At 42.0% G+C, this 11,070-nt stretch overlaps 1 protein-coding gene across 1 annotated transcript; it reads left to right on the forward strand.

The window, feature by feature from the left end:
- The first annotated feature begins 2,290 nt into the window (after positions 1-2,290).
- Positions 2,291-9,999, forward strand: CHMP1B (charged multivesicular body protein 1B). The gene is made up of 8 exons (XM_088538434.1): positions 2,291-2,433; positions 4,557-4,654; positions 5,345-5,491; positions 6,209-6,277; positions 6,671-6,778; positions 7,648-7,691; positions 8,505-8,577; positions 9,527-9,999. The coding sequence occupies exons 1-8, from the start codon at positions 2,418-2,420 to the stop codon at positions 9,569-9,571; spliced, it is 600 nt and encodes a 199-aa protein (XP_088394560.1). The 5' UTR covers positions 2,291-2,417; the 3' UTR covers positions 9,572-9,999.
- The last annotated feature ends 1,071 nt before the right edge of the window (positions 10,000-11,070 follow it).

Here is an 11,070-nt window from a genome sequence, read left to right on the forward strand (position 1 = left end):
ACTAAAATTTATTAAAATATATTAATATTGTATTTCATTTTTCCAAATGAAACATACCCCAAGACAGGATAATCTTAGAAAGTCTTTATGAACAGTATCAATAAATTATAGGCAAGACCAATAAAGAGCTTTAGTCTGTGTCATCCTTGTCCTGTATATACAATGCTTTCATGTGAGTGCATGCATAGAACAAATGTATGTGACATTATATAATACTCTAGCTTTGCCAAAAAGTTCACTAATAATATAAGACATAAATCTATATGCAATTAAACATGTTTATCTTTAAGCTACATATTTTTTTCAGGGGAGGAAAAAAGGAAAGCATGGATAATTGACTCTGTTTTTTTCCAAAACAACTATAATCCTGATTTTTTTTTAACAAATATTTTTCAGTTTGAAATGCTGAGGTAAGAGTGTCACTAGTGAAATCCTCATTCTTCAGTTATTACTATTTCATGCTTAACTTTATATACACTGACTTGTTTTATTAGCACCAAGAGAGCGCCCAGTATTACGCTTGTACATAAATGTTTGCAGGATTGGGTTTTAAAATGCATCTCTTTAGATCTGGAGATTGTATTTTATTTTGTACTTGGGCATGTTTCTGGGGATGTTATTTAAACTGGGGTTGAGCAATCTGGTGACAAACTTGGGTTAGGAAGTTCTTGGTAGAAAGATGAGCTGACTGAAGAACTGCAGATATTGGGAGAATGGACAATGAAATTGCTAGTGAAATTAAGTGCAGAAATATGTCAAGTGCTGCAGATGGAGGGGAAAAAAATCTAATTTTACAAATATAATGAAGGTTCTGTACTTACTGTCATCAGTCAAGAACAAGGTGTTGGGTTATTGTAAAACTCAGACTATTACAAACCTCTATGAAGGAAGAGGAAAAACAATAATAAAATACCAGCATCAACAAAAACATGACTATATGGAGCTATTTCTATACAAGAAACGAAGAACAGAAATGAAACAAGACTGAAGAAAAGATTACTAAGGGGGTTCTCAGCTAGACAAAACCATGAATGTCACAGAGAAGGTGAATAGGGAAGGGCTGTTTGCTCTCCAGTCTGCTATCGACTTGGGATGCACCCATGGGGCTATAGCCCAAAGCTGGGAACCCACTCTGGATGCAACCCAGGGAAGCTCTTTTCCAAAGAGCATGGAAGATGCTAATTTTCTTTCATGACTCTTAAGTCCTAGATGTAAAACTCATCAAGGTGTTACACTCACTGCTGATCAGAAGCCCTTGGCTTGAGGAGAACTGTATCAGACCGCATAAGACTCAGAGACCTCCCTGGAAAAATCCTGTCTTAGTTCCCTAGGCACTTGCTGTTGGCTGCTTAGAAGTGCTAATCTAGCTCAGGCTGCTTATTTTTCTTATGATATTAATTGCCATGCAAACATGCATGTAAATTGCTTAAAATTATTTAACAAAATTCTTGATCCCAGGACCTTACACCCTAGAGCAGGGTCTGCTCTAGGAAACAGCTGCTACTTCACTGTGTGGTGTTTTTTTCTGCATTTTTGCCTTCTGTATGATTACTGCTCTCCCACCCTGTGAGGTATCATAGTAACCTGGCAAAGTTTCTCCATGTATTGGGACCACTTGGACACCTATATGTGGCATAAAGAGGGAAAGATGAATGGCATGAAGGGGCAGGTGTGAGAAATAAGATGGTGGGAAGGAACAAACAGGATGGCAGGTACGGGGAGGCATGAGAAAGATTGTAGGAAGAAGTGGACATGTGAGAAGATGGTGCTTGGGGACAGGTGTGATTGCTACCTTGGCATCAAGGGGGCACCTCAAGACAGGCACAAGGTTTAGCAGGAATGGTAGTGGTGATGGGTTTATGGTTGGACTTGGTGATTTTGAGGGTCTCTTTTCCAAGCATAATGATTGTAAGATGGTGTTGAGGGCAATAGGAGACAAGATGGCACTGGGGAGAGGCATGTGAGCAGATGGCTTGAGGGGACAAGTGTGAAGCAAGACACCATGAAGGGGGACGGTGTGGCAAGATGGCGTGAAGGGGCTGAGAGGAGAAAGAGGAGCAAAGAGTGTGACAAGAGGATGCGGAGGGGCAGCTGTGAAGAACCAGGGGGCAGGAAGGGCTGAAGACGAGACAAGATCGTGCCCGCTCGTGCCCAGACAGCGTGAGGGGGCGGGTGCGAGGCGCGATGTCGCCGTGGGGCGGCCGGAGGGGGCCGAAGCCGCCGCCGCCTCCATCGCTCCCCGCCGCCGCCTCAGCGGCCGCCGCTCCCGCCCCGCGAGGCGGCGCGCAGGCGCGCGGCGGGCCCGCCCCGGCGCCGCGGAGCCGGAAGCGGAGCCGGGGGAAGCGCCGCGCCGGGCCGCAGCCTCTCGCCCCCTTCCCCTGCCCTCGGCCGGGAGCCGCCGCCGCCGCGGAGCCGCCATGTCCAACATGGAGAGTATCCTTGGGGCCGCGTGGCGGGCGGGGGGGCTGCCCGCTGCCGGCGCGCGGCGGCCCGGCCTGGCGCTGGGCCTCGCCGGGAGCCGCCCCGGAGCGGCGGCCCCGGGCCGGGGGGTGAAGGGCGAGGGGGCTCCGGCACCGCTGGGTGCGGAGGAGCCGCCGAGCCGGGCAGCCACGCGGCGGGAGGCGACGGAGCAGCAGCCGCCGCGGCCCTGTGGGCCGGAGGGGCCTGTGAGGGGCACGGGCTCCAGGAGCCCCTTCCCCGGGGAGGGAGCCTCGAGCCGCCGGTGTGAACAGAGCTCCCGAATGCGGGTTTTGCTTCTGAAAATGAAACCAGGAAGGATCCCAGCTCGTCTGACAGCCTCGTCAGGCCTGGCCTGTTTTGCAGAGTGCTTAACCCTTGCTGTAGCGTGAGCAGGAAAGGAGCAGCTCAGCCTCGAGCTTTATAGTTCAGTTGTAGTTAGTGTGGTGCCAAAAACACCTGTTTGCTGGCACTACGGGTTAGCCCAAAACCTAGGGATACCTGGAATGCTGTCCAACAGGAAAAATGCTATGCTGAGCCTGGAATAAAGTCAGCATCGCCAGCCCAGTGGCATCTAAAAGCAGTTCTCCCAAGCAGTGGCTGCTGTCAGCTCAGTAAACTGCTTGGCGTTCTCTGATGTTGGGAAGAAGGTGGGGAAAACCCTTCAAACCAGCTGGCTCTATACCTGAACTTGCGCTTTTTTAAACCCAACAAGTCCTAGGAGGTTATAGTAGGGAGTTGGCCCTGTGTAGCTGCGGTTTGCAGCCAGCGGTGAGCACCGCTGCTCGGGACGGGGCCGGGATGGCCCGAGAGCCCCTTGGCTGGGGAGGAGGTTTCGCTTGGGCCACGAAGCCGCTTGCAGGGAGGAGCAAACGCTGGTGTCACGAGTGGAAGAGGAGCGAGAGGGCAGGGCCGGCCGCTCTGGTGTCGGGGCGGGTGTCCCAGGTGAGTAATGGAGGAAGCTGCTTCAAAGCAGGCTCTGGAAAGCTGTTTTTTCCCTGCACTTGCTGTAAATAAGTGATGTCATGTTTTATCTAGCTATTCTGGGTGCTTGAGCTGAAGGGTGCTTGAATGAATAACCTGGAAGTATCAGATTTCCGGCTTTAATTTACCTAATTCACCTAACCTGTGTTTGTGAACAGATCACTAAGTGGTGATCTAGGTTTAAAGCAAAGAAACATAAATGTGAGCAGCCATAAAAATCAAATAAATAATAAATCATGGGCTTAAAAATGCAAAAAAAAAACCTTCAAAAAACTCAAATACTTCATAATATTTAGCTTTATGTGCTTTCATTTAACTGTTAAGCATCATATTGATGCATTCTTCTTTTTGGGATATGGAAAGGAGAAAGCTTTATGTATTTCTACATTTCTTTCACGCCACTTCATTTCTGTTTGGGAAAGGCTATTATTTGAGAACTTTCATGAACAAGATTTTAAATCTGTGCTTTTTGGGGTTTCTTTTTTTGGCAATACATACTTATTCTCCCTCACTAACTTTTTAATATAAATGATTCTTCATTGTGATGAAGTCTTGTTCTGTGATCATCTTAGATCTTGTAGCTTTAGCAGGACTTGAGGGAAACAAAAACCTTTTTGTGCTGTTTCTTTTTCCCCAAGTTTTCCTCGCTGACTTCAGATGTTCTTTCCCAAAAAGTCAGCTGACAGGATTATCAAGATGCTCCTGAATCACTTGAGAGACCCAGCTGGGAGGCTGCTCCAAAAAGGAGCTCCGTAAGCAGTATAAATCTGAGATCCTGCTGGTGCCTGACAGGACAGTCCTGTCTGCAGGTTGGCCCGTTAATGCTGCTCTATAAACGTTTTTCATGTTTGGGGGAGATGTTTTTTGATCTGAACCTATTTCTGTGACCTTACCTTTTAGCACTTAGATGATAATGGTATGGGGTGCTGTAAGTGTGAAACAACTGGTAGATCTCCCTGTTGTGTGGTTTTCAAGGGTTTACTTAAATCACATCCTGCGAGTTTTAATGTGATTAAGGAGGAAATGGAATATGTGTTAGGTTTGGTGGTGAAATGAAAGCAAAATACACTACAGAAGTATTGATCCTGTTCTTGGACCCTTAACTTGTGCTGTAGAACACCTCTTCAACTTGAAGTTTGCTGCAAAAGAACTTAGCAGAAACTCAAAAAAATGCGATAAAGAAGAAAAGGCCGAAAAGGCTAAAATTAAGAAGGTAAGCAGTGAATTTGAAAACATGCTTTTAAAATCTGTTTGTGTATTACAGCAGAAAATTCTGGTTTTTTTAATCATCTTTGCTGCTCTTCATGCACATACTGTTGTGATATATGCTTGTGATTTAAGTTTATGTGACTATAAAACTTAACATACATGTTAAGTATAAGGATGTACCCTTTATAAACAGTTTGTGGCATTTATTTCCTTAGAAAATTGTCTAGAATGTGTTTTGATAGAGACTACATTCTTCCCAAAGCTACAAATGTTTTACCTTAATGATCTCATCATTTGGTTTTAGAAGTGCTTATGAAGAAAAACCTCAAAATAGTTTGTCCTTGAAGTAGTAAAGAGCCTAAATTTATTTAACTTTTGTCTATGAAATATAGTCATGCTAATGGTATCTGTATTTGGTAGTTAATACTGAAAACATTTCTAGGAAAAGGGAATTTTTTTTACCTCCTGTAAAACCCCCTGCTTAAAGTGCGTGCCAGATATCTCTATCCTGGGGAAGGGGTTAGGTGTTCACAACTTAAACTGGAGAAACTGTTGCGGATTTCCACCCTCATCCCCCTGCTTTCATGAAAATATTGAGATGGATTAATGCTTATATAAAAAATGAAATAGGCCTTCCAGAAATCCTGTTTACAGAGACCAGGGGAAGTTAAAATGCGGGTGTTTGTTTTAAAAGGCAATCCAGAAGGGTAACATGGAAGTTGCACGGATACATGCAGAAAATGCCATCCGACAGAAGAACCAAGCTATTAATTTCTTGCGCATGAGTGCCAGGGTGGATGCTGTAGCAGCAAGAGTTCAGACTGCAGTGACGATGGGCAAGGTAAGGCTGTTTTTTAATTTGAATTTGTTGCAAGGACAGGACCTCCAATCTCTAAGTGTCTTAATTCTACCCATAATGAGCTGAAAAAGTTTTGGGTTTAGATGCAGTCAATGGTGAATCGGGAAATGGAGTTCTACTGAAAGTTCCCGTTTAGAAATTAATTGCTCCTCACTGTCTAGTAGCTTGTAACCTTAGTTGGCTCTTAACTGCTCGTGCTGCTAATGATACAGGGCCTTCCCTAGTTAGGCTGTTAAGGTTATTGTGAATACTCCTCCTTTCACTTTCCAAATGCATAAAGTCATAAGACTTCTTGATTCTAGAAACCTTTTTAACTCATGTAATCTGTTATGGTCATACACTACTGTCCTGCTCTTCAGGCAAAGTTTATTCTATCCCCTAATAAGTACTTCATATCCAGCTCTTGACACTTACCAACTTGAGACTCTCTAGCATGCCATAGAGATCTCTCTCTTTAGTGAGTTTCAGCTCAGAACATTTATCACAAATGAATGAGTTAATCTGTAAACTCCAGAAATATTAGGAGGCATCAAAAAAAGGTGAAGGCTCTGGATAGCAATAATGCTTGCCCAACTAATTGGTATTGTAGGAGCTCTTGGATAGAGAAGAGTTTATTTATAAACTGTTGTCCCCTGCCCTCACCCCTCCCCTCCTTTTTTTGATAACAGAATTTTCTCTACTATTTTTATCTCATTTCAGGTAACAAAGTCAATGGCAGGGGTAGTGAAATCTATGGATGCCACACTGAAGAGCATGAACCTGGAAAAGGTAAATATAAACTTACTCTGTTTGGGAGTGCACACAGAAAGCACTAAAGGCAGTGGATGGAAGTTTTACATAAAAGGGATGGTCTAACGAAGTATAAGGAAAATCTTTTGGCAGTACTGGACCCTGGAACAGGTTGCTCAGGGTGGTTGTGGAGTCTCCGTCCTTGGAGATGCTCCGAACTTGGCTGCACAGGGCCCTGAGCAGCCTGCTCTAACTTCAAAGTTAAGTTCACTTCAGATTTGGCCCTGCTAGAGGGGCCGGGTGAACATGACACCAGATGAGCTGTAGAGGTTGTGAGTGGTCCTAGTTATTGTGTGATTACAGCTTTGCCTGCTGAGAAGGATTGCTCTTCCCCTACCTGCAGATCATTGACTGAATTCTTATTCTTTGTAGATATCTGCACTAATGGACAAATTTGAGCATCAGTTTGAAACATTAGATGTTCAGACACAACAGATGGAAGACACAATGAGCAGCACTACTACGTTAACGACGCCACAAGTAAGAATGTAGAAATAGTGTCTGCTTTTCTCTCTGCCCACTTGGCTTTTCCCTACGGCTTTGTACTTTGTGATTTAGGAGCTGGTTCAAAAATATAGAGAATCACATATTTGTATTGTGTTCCCTTTCACCCCTACTGCAGCCTTTATATTAAATACTGGAAGTTTCAGCCCTTCTATTGAGTAGGCAGTGTTTTGGTGAGTTCTTAATGAGTTTTAGAGCCAAAAGATGCTGCAGATTCAGTTCTGAAAGCAAAATGTACTGTGAAATAATCAACCATTCTAAATCTCTGATATCAACAAAATATTAGTCACCAATGAATTTAGCAATAGCATGTGCAGTGAAAAGATTAATTACTTGTTTTGAGTCAGATAAGTGTTCACTAAAATAAATTCTTAAGCAGTGCTTAAGAGAGTCCCTTTCAGAAAAATGTTATTTCAATAGAGAAATGTTCTGACTATAATGGTTTGTAAATAAGTACACTTAAATCCGTATCCAATAAATCATATCTGTTGGATATGAAGGGTTTTCTTTTCCATGTTATGCAAAACACTGGGTTAGTGGTTAATAATTAGCAGTTGATAATACTTATCATATTAAAGTACACATTGTTTTTTCCTACATGTAAGCTTCATTCTATAATAAGCATCATGGTTCAGAAGTTGAAATTTGAGTAATGGGAATTTGACAAGCTGAGCTGTGCTGGTGTTTTTCAGTTCATATAGTGCCCTCTGGTGCTTCAGTACAGAGTTGTGCAAAGATGTTTCCCTTTAAATTGATTTTCTGACAAATAATTTTCACAGCTTAGTGGAAGAACTTGTCACAAGCTACAACATGATACTGATTGAATTTTGGTTTCTCTAACTTAGAACCAGGTGGATATGCTTCTACAAGAAATGGCAGATGAAGCAGGGTAAGTAACATGTTTGAGTGAATATGGCTTGAATAAATGTCAGTTCCAGCAACACTTTAAGGTTAACTCTGAGCTGGAGCACTTAAGAATTCTCCTTTCACCTTTGGACATTATTCTTGTTTTTATTGCTATTATTTAATTTTGCTTCCATTCAAAGCTACTTCCATTCAAATGCCAGCGTGCAGAGGAGGTTGTGTCGAAGGCTATTCTAACACTAGCTCACTTGTCATGTCAGGATTGCCTTTTATTACTTACTTGGATTGGCTTTAGCATCAGCAATCATTAGCAACATCTCTTCACTCTTACCCCTACTCCCTCCAGAACTCCCCATTAAAATTTTCACTAGTTCTGCTTTACACATTGCACAAATGGATCATCATTATTTATGTAAAACTTTGGGCTTTTGTGGAGTATTTCAGAGAACTTTACTTGCTCTGTTGGTGACACATAACTTGGAAGTCTCACTTTGGTTTGAAGATGAAAACTCTTGGCAAATTCTGCAGAGACTTACGTCGATTTCATATCTTTTTGTCATTCATGTACATGCTGTTTCTAATGTGCCTTTGTTAAACAGAAGTTTTGGTCAGCCCTGATTAAGGAGAATTTATTTATCTGTTGCTAGTTATAGTAAAGGATTTCCTTTTGGTGATAAATCATATTTTCTTTTCAAATTACATATGCATACACATATATTCATGTGTTTAAGACACAAATGACCCAGTGTTATCTCAAATATTATGCCATTTGTCAATCTGTGTTCTTCCTTTAAGCTTGTATACCTGACTCCTTTGTATTTTGTTTTATTAACTGCAGCCTTGATCTGAACATGGAACTACCTCAAGGACAGACAGGTTCTGTTGGTACAAGCGTTGCCTCAGCAGAACAGGTAAGTACTAGGTTCAGTAGGAATTAATCCTTTCTAGTTGAGCAGGGTATAAGAATTAATGCTTTACTCAGTCAAAGCAAGCTTACTAAATTCTGATCAGATTGTATCTGTCCATAGTAAGGTCCTAGTGGAAGTTTTTAAAAGCAAAATAATTTTAACAGTATGTTTGCCTGCTGAGTAAATACAGTAAATTTCTAAATTTCTGATGCAGTTTTGCATGGTGTTTCACAGAGTTCAAACTGTTTGTCCTAGGTGATAAATCCAGCCACTTCCCAGCTAGCCCTTTTTCTTCTCCCTGTAATGTGTAAAAGATCTGAAAGAAATAATGCCCAGGAGTCTATTTGCTATAGATGAGTAACTTAGAATTCCTGTGCATGGGCACGTTTTGAGGTAAGATTGCACAGATACTGAAGAGTTGCTTTTTCCATGCTTGGGAATATATTTGAGGACATGCAAGGCAAGCAATTTACTCCTCCAATCCCATTATAGTACACACGGCTCTAGGGGACTCTTAACTGAAATGTGTTTGAGATGCCACAAGTTCCAAGATCTTTGAAGGTTCAGCTTCACCTTGTCTAGATGCTCTGAAAAAAGTTCTATCTACTACTATATCCTCCTAGCATTACCAGCCTCGGTCACTTGAGGGTGCAGCTGGGCTTCTTTTGGCTTCTGAAGGATTCCATTCTGATTTACATTTGCAGAGATCACACCTCAAAATTATCTATACTTGATATGGTCCTCATTTCTAGGTATCTGCTGTTGGAAACAAGATAGTTCAATGGAGCTGTGGTCTAATGCAGTCTGGCTACTCTTAACAAATCTTGTTATGACTTGTATAAATGTATTTCATACATCTTGACATGAAATTGCTTCACCATTGCAAAACTTTGCAACAATTAATTTTCATATTACTCTTTTTTTCCTTTTCTCTTTTTCCACACTTCTGCAGGACGAACTGTCACAGAGACTGGCCCGTCTACGTGATCAAGTTTAAGTAAATCAGAGCTGCAGTTCTTTGTACATGCTTTCAAAATACCCTTAATGTAACTAACACTGCACTACACTAGAAAGGTGTATATAGTGTGGCTTTCGTGTTTAAATACTTGTAAGATATGATACTCCACTCCTAGCTTGCTCTTCTTTCTAAATATATCAGGTAATTCAAGTGCATCAGCTCTCTATTTTCTGTACATTTTGAAGTTGATGTATTTTTTGCAAGCTCTTTCATAAAATCAAGCAGTAATGTTGGTACATTCTAGCTGAAAGAAAAGCAGAGTGTCTTTGATATATTTTAAATTATGTGGTGAATTTTTTAAATTATGAAGACTGTTTATGGTTGGAGAATTGATGTATTCAGTTCAGATGATTGCTATTTCTAGCCTCCTTACACAGCCAGGCTCATTGAACACACAGTGGTGGACAGTGTGGGCTTCATGAAAATACACATATTAAAAAAAAAATAAGTGGACTTCAGTCTGTAGAGGATTTTTTTGCTTTGTTTTTGTTTTTTAACATTTTAAATCTACAGTAATAATGCCAAAATTAATGGTTCGGTTACCAAAAGCTGTTTTCTTATGACTGGGAACTTGTATGGTGTCATCACTTTAGCTACAGGAGGAATAAAATATATTTTCCAACACTTTGTCAGATCTGTTGAATGCTATCTCATGGTTTAATGCTGAGTTTAATGCTTCAGCTTCTCTACTTTGCCATCTTCTCAGCAGTGTGGGGTGCAGTCAGGTAGGCCACTCACCCCTCTGTTTTCTGCTGTTCTGTGTTACTCTTTTCATGTAGACACTCTTTTTATATGCAATGAAAAGCCTTATCAGAGTATTCTGCATTTTAACAGTCATGTGTGAAAAATAGAGCAGTCCTGCTGGAGTTCAGGTCTTCACAGTCCCCCTTGGTGACTCCAGGTGCCAGCGCCGTCTGTGCTAACCAGGATGCTCCCTTGCAGCAGCTTTCCCTTCTCAGCCTCCTGCAGGTGACACCAATTTTGAAGTACAATGTTGGGGAGAGTGAGGTGAGGAGTGGGTGAGTGCATCCTGCTGCCCTGCCAAAGGGGCAGGCTGTGAGATTCCTTCAGCATAGCCAGTGGATTTGGGAGGAGCTGCTCTTTGTAAGACACAGGACTGCTCTCTGTGGACGAGATAATGTGACAGGTGCTGCCTCTGTGATGGAGAAACTAGTTCCAGTTATTCCTTTAACCTCTCGTGTTTCTGCACAGCAAGGGGGAATATACTGACCTCTTTCAGTAGCTTCAAACTCTTCCTGCAGTTGTGAAGAAGCAATGGGAAAAATTGGATGCTGAAACTACTAGTGTTATGGTAAATAGCATTGTAAACATTTTTTTCCCCTGTCTCCTTGACCTTAGTCTTTTGTTTTATTTAGGGGTGCAAAGAAGGTAGGGAGCTTTAGAATAACAATTAACTCTGAATTCACTGGTCTTTAGGATCACGTGGTCTTTCTAATGTTGTAGGAGTGTTTGTGTAA

Source organism: Tinamus guttatus, unplaced genomic scaffold (genome assembly GCF_059628265.1).
Source record: "Tinamus guttatus ecotype Peru unplaced genomic scaffold, ASM5962826v1 Tinamus_guttatus_pri_ptg001087l, whole genome shotgun sequence".
Taxonomy (NCBI): domain Eukaryota; kingdom Metazoa; phylum Chordata; class Aves; order Tinamiformes; family Tinamidae; genus Tinamus; species Tinamus guttatus.

What these genes read in the sequence shown, in the direction of transcription:
- CHMP1B (XM_088538434.1), top strand. An exon ending in CTGCAGTGACGATGGGCAAG is followed by an intron (nt 5,492 to 6,208) that starts GTAAGGCTGTTT and finishes ATCTCATTTCAG; the next exon opens with GTAACAAAGTCAATGGCAGG. An exon ending in GCGTTGCCTCAGCAGAACAG is followed by an intron (nt 8,578 to 9,526) that starts GTAAGTACTAGG and finishes ACACTTCTGCAG; the next exon opens with GACGAACTGTCACAGAGACT.